The following is a 22234-nucleotide window of genomic DNA, read 5'->3' as shown; positions in this document are numbered from 1 at the left end:
GCCAGCAGATGACTGTGAGGAATATAATAAAATGGATAATTACAATAACAAAGTCAGATTAATAAAATACAAGCTACATGTGTACCATGTCAACCATTTAAAACACACTGCTATTCATGCTTTTGGTTAGTGTTGGGGCTCTAGGGTGACAGTTACTTTTTAACTGAGATTACATTAATTTTATAGTGGAAATAATTTCCTTTTTAAAAAAAATAATTTCCTTTTTTAACGATCCACTGCTTCCCAGCCCAGACTGTACCAGAGCAATCACCCAGTAAGTACTTACTGGAATAAAATTATTCCGTTTAGCTTTTGTTGAGGATACTATTGAGAGAAAATTTATTTTTTTGTTACTGTAAACCACATAGATCTATAAAATTAATTTGGATTCACTAGTGAATTCTACCAAACATTCACAGAAAAAACAATGCCAATTATACACAAATTCTTCTAGAAAACCAAAGAGGACAAAAACTTCTCAATTCATTCTATGCGCCCATCTTTATCACAAAACTAAAACCAAAGACATTATAATAAAAGGAAACTACAGACAAGTATCTTTCATGAACAGATGCAAAAATTCTAAACAAAATTTTAGCAACATGAATCTGGAGGTATAATAGTTTTAGGACACTTAAAGTAGAGCTGTATGAATACTCTGGAGAAAGGCAAAGGACAAGTGGAATTTGCAGGCTCTGAATGAAGTCCGGGGGATCCCAATGTGCAAAGCAAAGGAGACTGCAGGGAGGGCTCTGCACATGATCTGAGTGTCTCCTAGCCTGGCTCCCAGAGACACCCAGAAAACTTACCTTTGTTCTGGTTGCATAGTTCTCAGTTCAGGAATGTACTAGAACCTGATTTATTTGCCTGAGAAAGCTGAAGGTGACAAACCAGACTCAAAGGTCATTTTGTGTTCTGAATAACCCCAAGATCAATGAGGTATACGTGGCTTATAAAGTAGTCTCCAACACATGGTCAGATAGAACGTGCAGAACTATGTGCAGAACTGCTCCAACTGGATGTTTACGTATGTGAGGTCAGACTTGCATTTTGGAAGACAGGATTCTTCCTCTGCACTTCTCTAGCATGGCACAGAAATGAGAAGTAGCCCCTACCACCCACTGAGGAAGAGCGATAAATAGATCCAGTTAACTAAATAGAAGTATTGCTAAGAAGGGAGGAGTCCATATGATCCCGGGGGCCGGGGGGGTGGGGGGACACGACAGAACAGTACGACAGATACATTTACATAGAGAAAAACCTTGCCCATTAATTGCAATCCTATGTCAAGTGACACAGTTCAAAACCATCCCCATAACTAGGAAAGTCAATTCCAAGGTCATAATCTCTTAACAAAGGTTCAGGCGTTTTACCTCCTAGTATAAAAACCCACAGTGGTAGCTAGCAGCTAAAGACAGTGATGAGTTGTGAGGAGGTATTTCAGCGGAGGTGAACAGTGGTCACTCCACAGTAACATACCTGGCAGGTCTTACCCAGGCCCATCTCATCTCCCAGGATGCAGCCATTCTGACCATGGAAGCACTGGGCAAGCCAGTTGACTCCCTCCAGCTGATAAGAGCGTAGATGAATCCCTAGAAATAAAAAATACAGCAAGTCTGAAAAGAAGCCATTTCAGCACACACAAGCTATCTTCTAAGACGTCAACTAAAGAACATTACAGCTATATCCCTTGCTAGGAAGTTATAAATGTAAACATGTGCTGACTTCCAAATAACTTTTTTTTTTCTTCCCAAATGACTTTTTGAGCAGACTTAGTCACCATTATATTTGAAGCCCTAAAACAGCCTGTCCATGTCACAGGATCCATCTGACAGACGAGAAAGTTGACCTGGGATTTGGCCTCTATACTGCCTGGCTCCCATGTCAGTGTCCATTCTAGGAATGAGGCATTACTAATGCAACATAACCACAAACAACAACACTTGGAGGGTACATGTGTCTGGCTGCTTAACTGCAACCATTTAAGTTTGCCAACAGTGGTAAAGGAAAAAAAATCAAGACAGGACTAGATTAAATTATGTTTCAACAGACAAGCAGCACCATTAAGAACTGACATGATCTTGCATAGAGAATATTTAACAGCGCACAAGAACAGCAGGAAACATCTGAAACCCACAAAGAGCTTCTGCTCTCTCTCTCTCTCTTTTCTCTCTCCCTTGGGGGAAAAAAAATCCAATTTCAGAGAATAACCATATCTGGGGGTAAGAGAAGACCCCAAACATACTTTAACAAAAATATAACTTTCTGGTTTAGTAACTCATGACCGTTACAAAGAAACTAGATGGTATATAATAATTGTAGAACATTAAAAAAATGAACAAGTTATTTTTATTAAGCACTTCCTAAATACCAGGAAGAGCAGCAAACACTTTACCTAAATTGTCTCATTTGATACTTACACTCATGTACTAGGTATTATCCCCAGTTGTAGGTTAGAAAATTCAGATAACTGAGGCTCTAGCTCAAGATGGCAGTGTGGAGGTGCGGGTGAGGGGATGGGCAAAATGGGTGAAGGAAAGTGGGAGACACTGGCTTCCAGTTATGAACAGAAAAGGAATATGGTCCATGATATTTTAACAGCATTAAGTGGTGCCAGATGGTAGTAGCTACATTTGCAATGAGCATAACATAGAGAAGTTGAATCGCTATGATGTACAACTGAAACTAATGTAACATTGTGTGTCCAACTATACTCAACTGAAAGCAAATAAGAGTTAAAATAAAATAAATGTTTCAAAAAATATGGCAATGTAGGGAGATCCTGAGCATACTTCCTCCCACAGATACACCAATCTACAGCTATCTATGGAACAATTTCCTCTGAGAAAAACTTAAAAACTGGATTGGGAGATAGGGGGAAAAAATAACTTAAAAACTGGTAGAGCAACCTCTTCACCTCGAGCAAAAGAGATGGAAACAACACTGCAGAGGGCAGGAAAGGCTGAGACACAATCTTGCCGTAAACCCCACCCTCGGTGATATGACCCACAGTTAGGAGAGGATGAAGGGTTCGCACCCCACACTGGGCACCTAACTCTTAAGACCAGCACCTGAGAGTGGGGCGCCCGGGTGTCTCAGTCAGCTCAGTGTCCAACTCTTGATTTCAACTCAGGTCGTGATCTAGGGTCATGAGATCCAGCCCTGCAGTGAGTGGGCTCCCTGCTCTGCGGGGAGTCTGCTTCTCTCCTCCCTCTGAGCTCCCCCATCCCTGCTCATGCGCTTACATGTATGCACTCTCTCTCTCAAATAAATACATAAATCTTAAAAAAAAAAAAAAAAAAAAGACCAGCACCTGAGAGGAGCCCCCAAAACATCTGGCTTTGAAAAACTGAGGAACAACTCTAAAAGGACCTACACACAAACTCACCCACCCCAGGGCACAGCACAGAAGCAGCCCTCTGAAAAGTGCTCAGACTTTATGGGGAAAAGACTCACTTCCTAACTGTAGAGCACTGTCTGCGGTTGCAGGGGCCTGCTGGGGCACTGCCCAGAGATGGAGGCTGGTAGGTCCCATCTTCTTGCTCTCTCTCTGTGCCTTGCTAAAGCAGGCGGGTGCCATCTCCCTTTTTTTTCTTTTCTTTTTCTCCTCCCCCCCCTTTTTTTTCTTTTTTCAGTGGGTGCCATCTTTACATTATCCTTCTGCATACTCCAGAACACCAGTATCTCCAAGAGGGGAGCTTCTACACACATTTGGTGCCCCAGTTTTTTACTTTTGGTGACCTGGTTTCTACAACTGCTATCCAGAGGACGCTCCTTGAGTGACTGGCTCTGGAGAGTAGGAGGGCTTGTGTTGCTGGGTCCCACGGGACAGTAATAACTGGAGATTCTGTTCTTGGCAGACTACCACCCCCAGGGCACTGAACAGATAACAGACAAAAACACACCCTCAGTTTTCCTGAGAAAGAGGCCTATTTGCTTGCCCATGAGCTTTGGCCTGAGTGACAGGCTTCTGGTTTGGCACACCTATGGAGGCCTACAGAGTTGTTCTCAGGGAACAGAAGATGGTGGATGAAATCTTTGCATTCTTCCTCAGCCTCACTCCAATTCACCAGTATCTTCCAGAAAGAAGATTATATCCTTTTCTGGTGAGCCCTGATTTTGCAGCTGCTGCCTGGACACACCTCTACATTGCCTGGCTCTGGCCAGGCTTAAAATCGTGGATTTACAGTACTCTAACCAATGAAGAAAGAGTTCTTAAGTAGTTACCACCCCCAGGGCACAGCAAGAGGCAACAGGCCCAAGGGCTCAATCTTTTAGGAAAGAGGCCTATTAGCTTACCATTATCTGTAGCCTGAGAAGTAGCTTTTTTTTTTTTTTTTAAGATTTTATTTATTTATTTGACAGAGACAGCCAGCGAGAGAGGGAACACAAGCAGGGGGAGTGGGAGAGGAAGAAGCAGGCTCATAGCGGAGGAGCCTGATGTGGGGCTCGATCCCATAATGCCAGGATCACGCCCTGAGCCGAAGGCAGATGCTCAAGGACTGAACCACCCAGCACCCCCTGAGAAGTAGCTTCTAATCAGACACACATCTAATGCTGACTGTAAACCTTAACTGAGACCTTGGAAGGTATGCACTATCTTCACTCTCTCCCTCTGCCACACTCCAGAGTGCCAGCATCTCTCCAGGGGAGCTCTTATACATGTCTGGTGCCCAGTTTTTACGTCTGGTGCCCTGGTTTTTGTGATTGCCACCCAAGGGATTTCCCGTGATTGCCTGGCTCTGCTGGCTAGGGGGGCTTGTGTTCCTGGGTCCCACAGGACTGTAACAATGGCATGCTGCCACCGTCAGAGCACTAAACAGACAGCAAACTGAAACAAATGAAAAGTCCTACTTGCTGGTCCTAGAACTTCAGCCTTGGGACAGGCTTCACCCTTTGGCAGGCTCTAGAGGTTACAAAGTACTCTCAGGGAACATAGGCTGGAGGGTGCCACCACCACACTCCCACCTTGCCTCCTTGCTACAGACCACTAAAATCTCCCAGAAAAGTGCTTATATACTTGTCTGTAGTCCCAAGTTTGTCACTGTTGCCCAAAGGACACCTTAAAATTGCCTGGCTCTGAGGACAGTGGGGCTTCTGCTTACAGTCCAACAGGACTGTAGATATTTGCATTCTTTTTTTTTTAAAGATTTTATTTATTTACTTGAGAGAGACAGAGGGAGAGCAAGCGCACATGCACGCACAAGTGGGGGGAAGGGCAGAGGGACAACTGGACTCCCCACTGAGCACAGAGCCTGACATGGGGCTTGATCCCAGGGCTCTGAGATCATGACCTGAGCTGAAGTCAGATGCTTAACTGACTGAGCCACCCAGGTGCCCCAGCACTGCATGTATCTGTATTCTTTAAAAGCTGCTGAGGGTCTGGCTTCCAATCCAGTCTGAATGGAACTGCTGACTGAGATCCCTCCCTTTGTGAAACTGACTGGTCTTGGCATACCATAACTACTGGGAACTATTAAAACTAAAATAGGCTGGGGTGCCTGAGTGGCTCAGTCGGTTAAGTGTCTGCCTTTGGCTCAGGTCATTATCCTGGGGTCCTGGGATCAAGCCCCGTGTTGGGCTCGCCGCTAAGCAGGGAGCCTGCTTCTCCTCCCTCTGCCTGCCTCTCTGCCTACTTTGCTGGCTCTCTCTGTCAAATAAACAAAATCTAAAAAATAAATTAATCAATTAAAATAAAATAAAATAGGCTGCCTGTAAAATCACAAAGATGTGAAAGACAACCAAGAGCTTAACAGGGTTGAATAGTATGTTTTATCACCTACTTTATGTCCTACACAAAACCAACCCTTCAAGACCCAGAATATGCATAGAAACCGACAGGAAAGACGAGCACAATGAGGAAACATATGAATATGTCCTAAACAAAAGAACAGATAAACCCTTGGGAAAAAACTTCAAAGAAACAGTTAAATAATTTACCTGCTGAAGAGTGCAAAGTAACGGTCATAAAGACGCTCATCTAATTGAGGAGAAGAATGGATGAACTACATGAGAACTTTAACAAAGAGACTGAAAATATGAGTTCCACACAGAATTCAGAGAACTGAAAAACACAGTAATTGAGCTGAAAAACAAACAAAAAACAAAACAAAAAAACCAACAACAGAAGAGTTCAACAGCAGACTAGATAAAACAAAAGAAAAGATCTGTGAACCTGTAGACACAGCAGGAACTCGCCTAAACAGAGCAGCACAAAGAACAAAGAATTTTTTAAAATGAAGAAAACTTAAAGGGACCTCTGGGACAACATCAAGCACACTAACATTCACATTATAGGAGTCCCACAAGGAGAAGTGAGAGAAGAGGGGGGAGAAACTTATTTGAAGAAATAATGGCGGTTTTTCAAGGAAGATGGCAGAGAAGTAGGGGACCCTAGTTTCATCTGGCCCATGGAAGTCAGCTAGATAGCTATTAAATCATTCTGAACACCTACAAACTCAACCAGAAATCTGGGAAAAGAATTGCTGCAATTCTACAAATAGAAAAGCCACCACTTTTTCCAAGGTAGGAGATATGAAGAAGTAAATCTGAGGACATATATCCGAAGGTAAACCCCGGGGGTTTTATGGAGGGAGCCTCCATAAGCCGGTACTGGAAAGTGATAGATCAGCAGAGCACAAAATCGGAACTTTCAGTAATCTGCTCCAGTGGGGGATGTCCCACCTGAAATGTGCTTGGGTGACTAGGCAGGGCAGAATCCTAGGTGGGACAGCACGGTCTCAGGATCCTAGGGGTCACAGAGAGAACGGGGGTTCCTGAGTGCAGCGAAGCCCCAAGCATCAGAGCAGGGAAGCTGGACAAAAAGAGATAGCCCAAGAGGGGGCTTTCTGCTCAGTGTGGCCATAAACCTCAAACTCTGACACAACTGGGTGACTGCTCTTTGAGCAGGGCCCCAGCAAGCGACAGAACCACGGTGAGACAGTCCTCCTTCTCCCTCCCCAGGAGCAGCAAGGCTGAGCACCGGAGGAGTCCATAAAGTTTGCAGACTCGAAACAGGGTTGCACGCCTGAGATAAAAACGTTTGGTCACAAGCTGGGTGAATACAAAGTGCAGACAGAAACCAGGGAGACGAGTGACTGACTGCTTTTCTGTGAGGGTTCACTGAAGAGTAGGGAGCATAAACTTTCAGCTCCAGGACTGGATATTGGGGCAACGCCATTTTCATTTCCAACCCCCATAGTGGTACGAAAAGCTTTTAGGAAACAAAAGACACATAGAGCAATCTGGAGCTGCTTACGCTGAGCCCAGCCCCCTGGCAAGGGGGAATACAATTCCGCCCTGGCAAAGACAGCTGAGAATGAGTGCAACAAGCCCCTTCCCCAGGAGACCAGCAGAAATATCCGGCTAATACCAAGTTTACCAATCACACAGAACTGCAAAACTCCAGTGCTGGGGGAAAACGGTATACAGATTTCATGGTTTCTTCTCATGATTCTTTAGTCTTTCAGTTTTAATTTTTTTTCCTTTTCAACTAATTTTGTGTTTTATCAACTTTTTAAAATCTTCATTAATTTTCATTTTTACATTTATATTTTATACTTTTTTTCATTTCTGGCTTCCTTTCATCATACTCAGTTTTATTTTTGGATATGCATAAGTTTTTCTTTCTTTACAATTTCGGGATCTAGTTTCTTCTAACAAACAAACCACAAAAAACGTTTATTTGTTAGGATCTAGTATATTGCTCTGTTCTGTTCACCTGTTTGATTATATTCTCTCTTTCACTTTTTCTTTTTTTTCCCTCTTTTTTGGTTTCTGATGGCTTCTGATTTGATAGTATATATTTTGGGGGGTCATTGTTGCTATTTTTGTATCTTCTTCTCCTTAACTTATACTTTTCTAGACAGAATGACAAGACAGAAAAACTCACCACCCCCCCAAAAAAAAAAAAAAAAAAAAAAACAGAACAAGAGGCAATATTCACTGCCAGGGACTTTGTCAGACTAGAATTCAGAATAACGATTATAAAGATACTACCTGGGCTTGAAAAACGCATAGAAGACACTTGAGAACCCTTTCTGGAGAAATGAAAGAACTAAAATATAATCAGGTCAAAATCAAAAAGGTTATTACTGGGGGCGCCTGGGTGGCACAGCAGTTAAAGCGTCTGCCTTCGGCTCAGGGCGTGATCCCGGCGTTCCGGGTTCGAGCCCCATGTCAGGCTCCTCCTCTATGAGCCTGCTTCTTCCTCTCCCACTCCCCCTGCTTGTGTTCCCTCTCTCACTGGCTGTCTCTATCTCTGTCAAATAAATAAATAAAAAATCTTTAAAAAGAAAAAAAAAAAGGTTATTACTGAGATGGGAAAAAAAATGGAGGCCCTAACTGCTAAGATAAATGAGGCAGAAGAAATAATCAGTGATACAGAAGACAAAATGATGGAAAAAAAGGGTGCCTGGGTGACTCGCTCAGGTAAGTGTATGCCTTCGGCTCAGGTCATGATCCCAGGGTCTTGGGATCAAGCCCCACATTGGGCTACCTGCTCAGCGGGGAGTGTGCTTCTCCCTCTCCCTCTGCCTGCTACTCCCCCTGCTTATGCACACATGCTTTCTCTCTTTGTCAAATAAATAAATAAATAAATAAAATCATTTAAAAAAAAAGAAAAGAAAAGAAAATAATGGACAATAATGAAACCGAGAAAAAAAGAGATAAACAACTACTGGACCATGAGGAGAGAATTCGAGAGATAAGTGATACCACAAAGCAAAACATTATTAAAATAATTGGGTCCCAGAGGAAGAGGAAAGAGAAAAGGAGCAGAAGGTATACTGGAGCAAATTACAGCTGAGAACGTCCCTAATCTGGGGAAGGAAATAGGCATTCAAATTCAGGAGGCACAGAGAACCCCCCCTTAAAATCAATAAAAAGAGGTCAGCACCTCAACATAAAATAGTGAAGCTTGCAAATTTCAGAGACAAAGGGGAAATTCTGAAAGCAGCTCCAGACAAGAGGACCTTAACCTACAAGGACAGAAACATAAAGCTGGCAGCAGACCTATCTATAGAGACCTGAAAGGCCAGAAAGGACTAGCATGATATGTTCAGAGTGCTAAATGAGAAAAATATGCAGCCAAGAATACTTTATCCAGCAAGGATGTCATTCAGAATGGAAGGAGAGATAAAGAGTTTCCAGACAAACAGAAACTAAAGAATTTGTGATCACTAAATCAGTCCTGCAAGAAATATTAAAGGGGATCCTGCAAGCAAAGAGAGAGCCCAAAAGTAACACAGACCAAAAAGGAACAGAGACAATATACAGAAACAGAGATATTGCAGGAAATACACTGGCATGAAATTCATACCTTTCAGTAGTTACTCTGAATGTGAATGTGCTAAATGCTCTAATCAAAAGACAGAGTGTATCAGATTGGATAAAAAAGCAAGACCCATCGATATGCTATTTACGAGACACTCATTTTAGACCCAAAGATACCTCCAGATTGAAAGTGAGGGGTTGGAGAACCATTTATCATGCTAATGGACATAAAAAAAAAAGCTGGGGTGGCAATCTTTATATCAGACAAATTCGATTTTAAACCAAAGACTGTAATAAGAGATGAAGAAGGACACTATATAATAGTTAAAGGGTCTATCCAACAAGGAAATCTAGCAATTGTAAGTATTTATTCCCCTAATATAGGAGCAGCCAATTATATAAACCAATTAATAACAAAATTAAAGAAAAACATTGATAATAATATAATAATAGTAGGGGAATTTAACACCCTACTCACAGCAATGGACAGATCACCTAAGCAGGTCAACAAGGAAACAAGGGCTCTGAATGACACACTGGACCAGATGGACTTCACAGATATATACAGAGCATTCCACCCTAAAACAAAAGAATACTCATTCTTCTGGAATGCACATGGAACTTTGTCTAGAATAGATCACATCCTGGGTCACAAATCAGGTCTCAACCAGTACCAAAAGACTGGGATCATTCACTGCACATTTTCAGACACAACGCTTTAAAACTTGAACTCAATCACAAGAGGAAATTTGGAAGGAACAAAAATACTTGGAGGTTAAAGAACATCCTACTAAAGAATGAAATGGGTCAACCAGGAAATTAAAGAAGAATTGAAAAAACTCATGGAAACAAATGAAAATGAAAACACAACTGTTCAAAACCTTTGGGATACAGCAAAGGCAGTCCTAAGGGGGAAGTATATAGCAATACAAACATTTCTCAAGAAACAAGAAAGGTCTCAAATATACAACTAAACCTTATACTTAAAGGAGCTGGAGAAAGAACAGCCAATAAAGCCCAAAACCAGGAGAAAAGAGAAATAATAAAGAATAGAGGAGGAGAAGCAGGAGAAGAGAAATAATAAAGATTACAGCAGAAATCAATGAAATAGAAACTAAAAGAACAGTAGAACAGATCAACAGAACTAGGAGCTTTGAAAGAATTAATAAGATCGATAAACCCCTGGCCAGACTTATCAAAAAGAAAAGAGAAAGGACCCAAAGAAATAAAATCAAGATGAAAGAGGAGAGATGATGACCAACACCAAGGAAATACAAATAATTTTAAGAACATATTATGAGCAAATATATGCCAACAAATTAGGCAATCTGGAAGAAATGGATGCATTCCTAGTAACATATAAACTACCAAAACTGAAATAGAAAGAAATAGAAAACCTGAACAGACACATAACCAGCAAAGAAATTGAAACAGTAATCAAAAAACTCCCAAAAAACAAGAATCCAGGGCCGGATGGCTTCCAAGGGGAATTCTACCAAACATTTAAGGAAGAATTCATACCTATTCTTCTGAAGCTGTTTCAAAAAAATAGAAATGGAAGGAAAACTTCCAAATTTGTTCTTTGAGGCCAACATTACGTTGATCCCTGCACCAAAGAGCCCACCAAAAAAGGAGAATTACAGACCAATATCCCTGAAGAACATGGATGCAAAAATTCTCACCAAGATACTAGCCAATAGGATCCAACAGTACATTAAAAGGATAATTCACTGCAAACAAATGGGATTTATTCCTGGGCTGCAAGGGTGGTTCAACATCCACAATCAATATGATACACTACATTAACAAAAGAAAGGACAAGAACCATATGATCCTCTCAATAGATGTAGAAAAACCATTTGACAAAGCACAGCATCCTTTCTTGATTAAAACTCTTCTCAGTGTAAGGATAGAAGGAACATACCTCAATATCATAAAAGCCACATAAGAAAAGCCCACAGCGAATATCATTCTCAATGGGGAAAAACTGAGAGCTTTTCCTCTAAGGTCAGGAACACGACAGGGATGTCCACGCTCACCACTGTTGTTCAACAGAGTACTAGAAGTCCTAGCCCCAGCAATCAAACAAAAAGAAATAAAAGGCATCCAAATTAGCAAAGAAGTAGTAAAACTCTCACTCTTCGGAGATGACATGATATGCTATGTGGAAAACCCAAAAGACCCCATCCCGAAATTGCTAGAACTCATACAGGAATTCAGTGAAGTGGCAGGATAGAAAAAGCAATGCACAGAAATCAACTGCATTTCTATAAACTAACAACAAGACAGAAGAAAGAGAAATTAAGGAGTCGATCCCACTTACACTGAAAACTCTAAGATACCTAGGAATAAACCTAGCCAAAGAGGTAAAGGATTTGTACTCCGAAAACTACAGTACACTCATGAAAGAAATTGAGGAAGACACAAAGAAATGGAAAAATGTTCCATGCTCATGGATTGGAAGAACAAATACTGTTAAAATGTCTATGCTACCTAGAGCAATCTATACTTTCAATGCAATCCCTATCAAAATACTATCTATATTTTTCACGGAGCTGGAACAAAAAATCCTAAAATTAGTATGGAACTAGAAAAGGCCCTGAATAGGCAAAGGACTGTTGAAAAAGAAAACCACAGCTGGTGGCATCACAATGCCGGACTTCAAGCTCTATTACAAAACTGTAATCATCAAGACAGTATGGTACTGGCACAAAAACAGACACATACATCAATGGAACAGAATAGAGAATCCAGAAATGGACCTTCAACTCTATGGCCAACTAATCTTTGACAAAACAGGAAAGAATATCCAATGGAAAAAAGACAGTCTCTTCAACAAATGGTGTTGGGAAAATTGGACAGCCACATGTAGAAGAATGAAACTGGACCATTTTCTTATACCATATACAAAAATTTAAAAAAAAATGGATGAAAGACCTAAATGTGAGATAGGAAACCAACAATATCCTAAAGGAGAACACAGGCAGCAATGTTTTTGACCACGGCTGCAGCCAACTTCTTGCTAGATACATCTCCAAAGGCAAGGGAAACAAGCAAAAATGAACTACTGGGTCTTCAACGAGGAAGAAAGCTTTTGCACAGCCAAGGAAACAGTCGACAAAACCAAAAGACAACCGACAGAATGGGAGAAGATATTTGCAAATGTCTCATCAGATCAAGGGCTAGTTTCCCAAATCTATAAAGAACTTATCAAACTCAACACCCAAAAAACAAAGAATACAGTCAAGAAATGGGTAGAAGACATCAACAGAGATTTCTCCAAAGAAGACATACAAATCGCCAAAAGACACATGAAGATATGCTCAACATCACTCAGCATCAGGGAAATACAAATCAAAAGCACAATAAGATACCACTTCAAGCCAGTCAGAATGGCTAAAATTAATAAGTCAGGAAACAACAAATGTTGGTGAGGATGTGGAAAAAGGGGAACCCTCTTACACTGCTGGTAGGAATGCAAGCTGGTACAGCCACTCTGGAAAACAGTATGGAGGTTCCTCAAAAAGTAAAAAATAGACCCAGCAATTGCACTACCAGCTATTTACTCCAAAGATGCAAATGTAGTGATACAAAGGGGCACGTGTATCCCAATGTTTATAGTAGCAATGTCCACAACAACCAAACCATGGAAAGAGCCCAGATGTCCATCAACAGATGAATGGATAAGGAAGATGTGAGATAGATAGATAGATAACTCAGCCATCAAAAAGAATGAAATGTGCCATTTGTAACGATGTGGATGGGACTAGAGGACATTATGCTAAGAGAAATAAGTCAATCTGAGAAAGACAACTATCAAATGATTTCACTCATATGTGGAATTTAAGAAACAAATCAGAGGAGCATAGGAGAAGGGAGGGAAAAATAAAGTGAGGTGAAACCAGAGAGGGAGACAAACCACTAAGAGACTCTTAACCACAGGATACAAACTGGGGTGTTGGGGAGAGGGGCGATGGGGTAACTGGGTGACCGGCATTAAGGAGGGCATGTGATCTAATGAGCACTGGGTGTTATATAAGACTGATGAACCACTGAGTTCACCTCTGAAACTAATACACTATATGTTAACTTACTGAATTTAAATAAAATTAAATTTAAAAAAAAAAAGAAATGATGGCTGAAAATTCCCCTAACCTAGGAAAGGAAAAGAAAAAAAATTCATATCCAGGAAATCCAAAGAGTTCCAAGTAAGATGAATCCAAAGAGACCCACAAGTACATTACAATATAAATGTCAAAAGTTAAAGACAGAGAGAAAATATTAAAGGCAGCAAGAGAAATACAATTTGATATGTATATGGGACAGCCTGTAAGACAATTAGGAGATTTATCAGCAGAACCTTTGCAGGCCAGAAAAGTGGCACAATATATTCAAAGTACTGAAAGAAAAAGACTTCCAACCAAGAGTACTCTACGCAGTAATGTTATCATTCAAAATTGAAGAAAAAACAGTCTTCCAGACAAGAAAAAGCTAAAGGATTTCATCACCTCTAAACCAGCGTTATAAGAAATGTTAAGGGATCTCTTTGGGCTGAAAAGAAAGGCACTAATTAGTAACAAGAAAACATATAAAAGTATAAATCTTACTGGTAAAGGTAAATATATACTAAAGGGAGTGGATTAATCACTTATAAAAATAGTCTGAAGGTTAAAAGACAAAAGGAGCAAAATTAACCATAACTATAATAATTAAATAAGGTACACAAAAGAGTAAAAGCTGTAAAATGTGACATCAAAAACATAAAACGTGCTGGTGGGGGAAGAGTAAAAATGTAAAGCTTTACAATGAGTTCAAAATTATTATCAACTTAAAATAGACAGCTGTAGATATAAGCTGTTATATGTAAACCTCATGGTAAGCACAAAGCAAAAACCTATAGTTGATACACAAAAGATAATAAGAAAGGAATCCAAGCATACTGCTATAGAAAATCATCAAACCACAAAGGAAGAAAGCAAGAGAGAAAGGACAAAAGAAGTGCAAAACCACCAGAAAACAAAATGGCAATAAATACATACTATAATAATCCCTTAAGATGTTCATGGACTAAATTCTCCAGCCAGAAGGCAGAGTGGCTAAGTGGATTAAAACAAAAACAAAAACAAGACCCACATATACTCTGCCTATAAGTGAGTCATATCAGACATAAGCATATAAAGTAAAAGAATGGAAAAAATAGACGATGCAGATGGAAACCAAAAGAAATTGGGGGTAGTTATATCAGATAAAATGGACTTTGAAACAAAGACTGTAAGAAGAGACAAAGAAGGGCATTACATAATAACAAAGGAGTCAATCCAACAAGAGGATATACCATTTGTAAATATTTATACACCCAAAATAGGAACACCTCAATATATAAAGCAAATATTAACAATCCTAAAAGGAGAATACAATAATAAGAAATACAATACTAGTAAGAGACAGAAATACAGTAAGAGATCCTAATACCCCAATTAACGTCAATGATCATACAGACAAAAAAATCAATAAGAAAACATCAGCCTTAAATGACACATTAGACCAGTGGACTTAACAGATGTACATAGGACATTCCATTCAAAGCACCAGAATGCACAATCTGCTCAACTGCACATGGAACATTCTCCAGGATCAATCATATGTTAGGCCACAAAACAAGCCTTAAGTTACGAATGAAATCATATCAAGCATCTTTTCTGATGACAATGTTGTGAAACTAGAAATCAATTACAAAAAGAAAACTGGAAAAATCTCATGCGATTAAACAACATGCTACTGAACAAATAATGGGTCAATGAAAAAATCAAAAGCAAAATTAAAAAACACCATGAGACAAATGAAAAGGTATATACTACATATTAAAACTTATGGGATGCAGCCAAAGCAGTTCTAAGAGGGAAGCTCACAGAGATAAATGCCTACCTCAAGAAACAAGAAAAATCTCACATTAACAACCTAACTTTACAAGGAACTAGAAAAAGAAGAACAAATAAAGCCCATGTTAGCAGACGGAATGAAATGACAAAGATCAGAGCAGAAATAAATGAAAAAGAGACTAAAAGGACAACAGAAAAGATTACTAAAACCAAGAGCTGGTTCTTTGAAGAGATAAATATTGGCAACCCTTTAGCTAGACCCAACAAGAAAAAAAGGGATTCAAATAAATACAATCAGAAATGAAAGAGGAGGGGCACCTGGGTGGCTCAGTTGGTTAAGCGTTCAACTCTTGGTTTCGGCTCAGGTCATGATCTCAGGGTCATTAAGATCAAGCCCCTCATCCAGCTCCATGCTCAGCATGGAGTCTGCTTGAGATTCTCTTCCTCTCCTTCTGACCCTACCCCTGCTCACTCTCTGTCTCTCAAATGAAATAAATAAAATCTTTTAAAAAAATGAAAGAGGAAACGTTACAACACCACAGAAATATGAATGAGCATAAGAGACTACTACGAACAATTACATACCAATAAACAACCTAAAAGAAATCAATACATTTTTAGAAACATACAACCCTCCAAGGTTGAATCTTGAAGAAATAGAAAATCTGAACAGACCAATTATTAGTAAAGAGATTGAATCAGTTATCATAAACCTCCCAAAAAACAAAAGTCCTGAACCAGATGACTTCACTGGTAAATTATACTAAACATTCAAAGAAGAATTAATACCAATTCTTTTCAGTCTTCTAAAAAAAGAAGGGTTGGGGGGTAATACTTCCAAATTGTTTTTACAAGTTCAATAATACCCTGATACTGAAACCCAACAAGGACATCACAAGAAAATTATAGGTCAATGTCCCTGAAGAACATAGATGCGAAACCTCAATAAACTATTAGAAAACTGAATTCAAAAATACATTAAAAGGATCACACACCATGATCAAGTGGGATTTATTCCAGGGATAAAAGGATAAACATCCACAAATCAATTTGATATACCACATTAACAAAATGAAAGATAAAAATTATGTGATCATCTCATAGATGCAGGAAAAGCATCTGACAAAAATCAACACCCATTTGTGATAAAAATTCTACACAAGTGGGTATAGAAGGAATATACCTCAACATAATCAAGGCCATATAGGACAAGCCCACAGCAAACATCATATTCAATGGTGAAAAGCTTCGCTTTTCCTCTAAGATCAGGAACAATACAAAGATGCCCATTTTTGTCACTTTTATTCAACAGAGTATTTTGAAAGTCCTAGTCACAGCAACTAGGGAAGAAAAAAAGGGGGGCATCGAAATCAGAAAGGAAGAAGTAAAACCGTCACTATTTGAAGAAGACATATCATATACAGAGAACCCTAAAGACGCCACCAAAAAAAACTATTAGAATAAACTAATTCAGTAAAGTTGCAGGATGCAAAATCAATACACGGAAATCTGTCGCATTTCTATACACTTACAACAAGCTATTAGAGATATTAAGAAAACAATCCCATTTTATCCTCTCCCAACCCTGTACTTTTTGGATTTTTAATGGAAGCTTCAGCATGTAGTCATCATCAATCATTAACTTCATTTTAAGCCCTTTTCCCATCTCAAGGGAATGGGGACTGGAGCTGAAAATTCCAAGCTTCTAATTATGGCTTGTCCTTTCTTGTGACCAGCCCCCACCTAAGAGCCATCCAGGAACATACCCAGAGTCACCTCTTTAGAATGAAAGATACTTCTGTCACCCACGAAATTACAAGGGTTTCAGGAACCCTACTCTGGGAACCAGGGGACAGAGCCAATATATATTTTCCATTATCTCACAAGACCATTAGTCCAACTGTCAGCTCCAGGACCCCACCCACCTCAGCTACAATCCATACCAGTAAAACGGATGCTCAGACTACTCTCCAAGAGAAATGCAGAAAACCCAAATCCCTCCCAGACTGTGGCTTCTCCCACATTTTCCCCTTCCAAATCTCCCACAGTCATCATGTACAACAGAACTAGAAGGGAGTCTGGGAAATGTAGTCTTTTGCTTTATAGCCTCGAAGATGTGGTAAGGCAGGCTTGGGGGCTGGGGAAGAAATAAATGTGACAGTACCATCAGCTATATCTATCACAGCGTTGTTTGAATTCTCTTGCCTACCTCTCAGGAGGGTGAGGAGTACAGGCATACCTCATTTTATTGTGCTTCCCTTTACTGACCTTCACAGATGCTGTGCTGTTTTTGTTTTTGTTTTGTTTTTACAAATTAAAGGTCTGTGGCAACCCTGAGTAAAATGGGTGTATAAGCGCCATTTTTCCAACAGCATTTCCAACAGAAACTCTGTGTCTCTGTGTCACATTTTGGTAATTCTCACAATATTTCAAATTTTCTCATTATTGTTGTATCGGTTATGTGATCTGTGATCGGTGATTACAACTTACTACAAGCTCAGATGATGGGTTAGCATTTTTCAGCAATAAAGTGTTTTTTAATTAAGGTATGTACATTGGTCTTTTTTTTGATGCTACTGCATACTTAATAGACTACAGTATAATATAAACATAACATTTATATGTACTGGAAAACAAAAAAATTCACTTGACTAGCTTTATTGCGATATTCACTTTACTGCAGTGGTTTTTAACCAAACGAACCTGCAGTGTCTCTGAGGTACGCCTATCGTGGAAAAGCAGGAAAAACAGCACAAGTAATAGGTCTGCATGTTCCAAAAACAAAGTGGTCCTAACACACTTTTATGATCCAACGTTCTTTGGGTTTCTGAAGTTCACTGGAATGTATGGGATCTATCTGCGATACTATTCAGGGGACGAAGATCAACTAAAAGGTTGTTTTTTGTGTTTTTTTTTAAAGATTTTATTTATTTATTTATTTAATAAATAGAGAGAGAGAAAGAGAGAGAGCACAAGCAGGAGGAGCAGCAGGCAGAGGGAGAAGTAGGCTCCCTGCTGAGCAGGGAGCCCAATGCGGGACTCAATCCCAGGACCCTGGGATCATGACCTGAGCCAAGCGCAGATGCTTAACTGAGCCACCCAGGTGCCCCTAACTAAAAGTTTTTTAATCACTGGGAAGAACACTGCATAGCAAACTACCTGTTTCATTGGTTTTCAAAAAGTGGCTAATTCATTACATATTTGAGAGAAAAAAAAGACAGTCAAGTTCCTTCCTAATACATTTCTGGGGAAATAAAAATTTAAATATAAAGAGATCATAAATGTACTAGAAGAAAAATATTAAGCCAACAACAATAAATTCAGAGTAGTAAAGCGCCACCTAAGCAAAATACTAAAGGCAAAAATTTAGAAAAAGGCTGAAAGATTGGACTACAAAGAATTTTTAAACATCACCACTGAAATACACAAACACACACCTCAAAATCAAAAGACAAACTAGAAAACATATTCCCAATACCTGTAGCAAATATTTAATATCAATGCAAGTAAGAACAAAGCAAAAGACAAACAGTTAAAAAATGGGCAAGAAACATAAATACACAAGGAACAAAAAGAAGACAAATATCCAAGTGTCCATCAATACTAGGAAACAAACATTAAATTAAACAACAAAAGAACATTTTTAACTTCTCAAATCAGAAAATATCAGTGTTCGTGAGAATGTGGAGAAATGAGCAAAATTTTCACATACTCTTTGGCCTAGAAATGCTGCCTTGAAAGAATTAAAAATTTATGAATGTAATAAAATTTGGTTACAAGGACATTTATTAGTATTATTTATAACCACAAAAAAATCAAAAACTTAAATACCCACATATTTGGCTGGTTAAACTATAGCACATCCATTCACTGAAAGATCTGTATCCACTAAATATGATATTGAAGAAGATGAAAAGAATAGAAAGACTAAATGATATTAGAAGAAAAAACTGTTTCCAAAAAGTATGCATATGAAACCCCATTTTTGCTCCTCTCCCTCGCTCCACACCCTGCCTCAGAGAAGAAAAAAAGAAATCATATGTACACACACAGATCAAGGACTGGGAGGATAAATGAGAACATATTAACAGTAAGAGGATTATGGCAATTAAATTTTTTCTTTATGCAAAGAATATTACTCTAAATGTTTTACAAAGAACATGTACTACTTCTGCAATAAGGAGAAAAAAAATCAGTGAAGATTTTTAACCAACTCTCAAAAAATCATTTTGCAACATATAAATTCTAGTAAATAGAAACAGGAATTTCAAGCTATAATATTCAATGGTTATTCTTTTGTGTATACCTGTTTTCTATTTTTTTCTTTCCCTTTACCAATTTATTGTTCCCATCACTAAGTTTCCACATGTGTCTACTTCCTTCTTCATTAACTAACTCACTAACAAGCAAAGGTGCAACGTCTTATGTCTCCTACTTTTTACTAAAATAACACACATCCAGATGACATTTCTCCAGATGTATTATCTGTATCAGTGAGCACACTTCATCTAACCTAAAAACACATGCAAAGAATAGGTACACACAAATATGTAAGATACCCACATAAACACCAGTCCATAAATTTCTGTTTAGGTTGGATACACACTCCTTACAGACACAGATACACTCATTCACACAGCCTCAGGGACGCAGGAAAGGTCTTTCTCTTTCGTGTCTGTATCCCACCCATTCATCTTCATTCCTCTTCTAAGCTGGATACAGAACTGCATCTTTTGTTTCATTCTGAGAATGAACAAAACCTCACTTCCTTGGCATTTAGTACGTAACGAGAGGTTTAATAAATATTGGTTTATACTTTTGGAAGCACTCACAGTCCCGAGCGTAGAAACTCTGGTAGGGCAGGGCCCGATTTTGTTTTGTGCATCTCTGTACCTAACAACTCACAGTATGTAGCTCCCAGTAACACTGAATAAATAATTAATTAACGTCTACACCACTGATTATTATTGATCCAAGTTTCTATAATGCAGTTAAAGCATGCTCTGCGTCCCCATTTTATAATTCAAAAAATCGAGGACTGGAGAGGTTAGGTGGTGAGTCAAGCGTAGCCAGGCCAAGAAATAAGAAAATAAGGCCTGAGTTTTTCCATCCACAGGAGATGGTGTCACCCTCGCTGTTTGAAGAGCTTCGAGCTTCAGAGATTCTAGGGAAGGACTGGTATAAATAAATAAAATACACTTAAGTGCGGTAAGGTAAGAACTAATAAACTTTGCTTGGCTTTGTATTTTAAAATGAAGCACTGCGGGAGAATTAACCAATGGGAAATTATCAAAGAACTGCACGTGCACGCTAAATGAAGAAGACAGCGGATGCAAGTAGGCGGTTCTGATAGTTTTACAGGAACAACTCATGAAACCCGCAGTCCAGGCCTCCAAACCGACCGGAACAGAAACTTTAAACAACACACATTCTTGGGGCGCCAGGACTTCCTCTGCATCTTCAGAAAGAAAGGGAAAGAAAGGGCTTACCTTCCGCACAGGGGTCTCAATGAATCGTCGTCCCCCCCTCCCCCCTCGCCCCGCTTCCCCATCCGGAATCATTCATTCCGCGCCCGCCAACCCCGCGCTGCGCCGGCGGGGGCAATGGCTACCTGGCCCCCGACCCGGGTCCTCTGTGCCCTGCCCCACCCTCAGGTAAAACAAAACAAAACAAAACACACAGGACGGCCCACCCGCGGCGCCGAAGGTCCGTTCCTGGCGCGGGGACCCCCGGCTCGCCGGGGCGAGTCCCAACGAGATGACAGGCCCCGGACGAAGCTGGACCGGGGCCACTGACCTGTCAGGCCCCACTGCCTTAGGTCCTGCTCCTGCACCCGTGCCCGCACCGCCTCGCCTCGGCTCCGGGTCTGAAGGGCACGTAGGAAGCCCGGCATGGAGCCCCTACATGTTGCGGGACCAGCGCTCTCCATCCAGCCCAGAGAAGCTCCGCCCCGCGGCGCCCGCGCGCTTCCTTCCGACGCGCCCCGGCGGATCCCAGCGCGCAGCCGCCGCCAGAGGACGCGTCCTGCGCGGAGTACTGGGGCTAGCGGTACACCGAGTTCGCTTTCCGACTCTCGTTTTCACTCTTTCCGGATGTGCTCTGCGTGTTCTCCGCTCGTGCGGAGGTTGGACTATGCTCACCATTGATTTATTAGCACCATTGACTATGCGCCAGGACATACCATTGACTCTGCTGGGCTCTGGGGCTACAGAATTCAGTAAAACATGGTCCCTGACCTCCAGCGATTCACAGCAAGAATGTAAAGCATGGTGTGCTCAGTTCCGTTTGCACCAGTGATAAATTGGTTTGAGCCCTGAAATCCTCTTATTTACTCCCTGTTGGCCGTAGGCCAAAGTTAGGAACTTCTGAATGGTAGGATATTAAAATCATGAAAATTGTCATTACCGCAATGGATTTCTTAAGTGAATTATGGGGAACAAATTGAAGCAATGTGTTAGATTAAGGGTCACCATGACAACATCAGCTTTGAGTGGATTTATGACGTAGTAATTTATAATTAGTAGTGTACCACTGATACAAAATATAATAACCAAATAACTGCAGTAATGATGCAGTTAGAGCTGCTGCGCTTAGGGTTTTACAGGTATTTATTTTCTTATTTAACCCTCACGGTAACCCTATAAATAGGTACTAGAATTGTCCCCACATTAGATGAGGAAAGCTAGAATAGGAACCATATTATTCTCTAGGTAATGTCATCAAAATACTAGTCCCATTTAGGTTAACCTTGGTGCTTCTATCTTCAGTAAACTCAGATTAAAGTTGCACGCCCCCGCCCCGAGTCTCATCTACCCTTAAAATAAAAGGGAGAAATTAGTTCTGAGCTACAAAAGAGGTGTCTTCGGGTTGATTTATTCATAAAAACGCAAAGCACTGTTTTGAGCACCTACCATGTGTCAAGCGCTCTTGGCACTGGATATAGAGGCCACTAGTCGCATTTGCAGAACATTTAAGTAAAACATACTTATATTAGACTTATATTTCAAATTAAGTATATATTTTAAAAGGAAGAGACAGGCAATAAGCAAATAAAAATCAGGTAGTTATCCATGTTAAGGTGA

The 22234-nt window shown here is 40.1% G+C and overlaps 1 protein-coding gene across 1 annotated transcript in view; it reads right to left on the bottom strand.

The window, feature by feature from the left end:
* The window catches only part of CHD1L (chromodomain helicase DNA binding protein 1 like), a 66535-nt gene extending 45426 nt beyond the window's left edge, over positions 1-21109 (bottom strand). Inside the window, exons 1-2 of the mRNA XM_045813580.2 lie at positions 20949-21109; positions 1480-1592 (exon numbers count right to left, since the gene is read on the bottom strand). Coding sequence (XP_045669536.1) covers positions 1480-1592; positions 20949-21081 — 246 coding nt within the window. The 5' untranslated portion in view covers positions 21082-21109. The remainder of the gene's footprint in view (positions 1-1479; positions 1593-20948) is intronic.
* Between the last annotated feature and the right edge of the window lie 1125 nt (positions 21110-22234).

The sequence above is a fragment of the Ursus americanus genome, chromosome 12, assembly GCF_024610735.1.
Source record: "Ursus americanus isolate L20-20 chromosome 12, mUrsAme1.1.p, whole genome shotgun sequence".
NCBI classification, from domain to species: domain Eukaryota; kingdom Metazoa; phylum Chordata; class Mammalia; order Carnivora; family Ursidae; genus Ursus; species Ursus americanus.
This window is presented reverse-complemented; position numbering and strand designations above follow the sequence as displayed.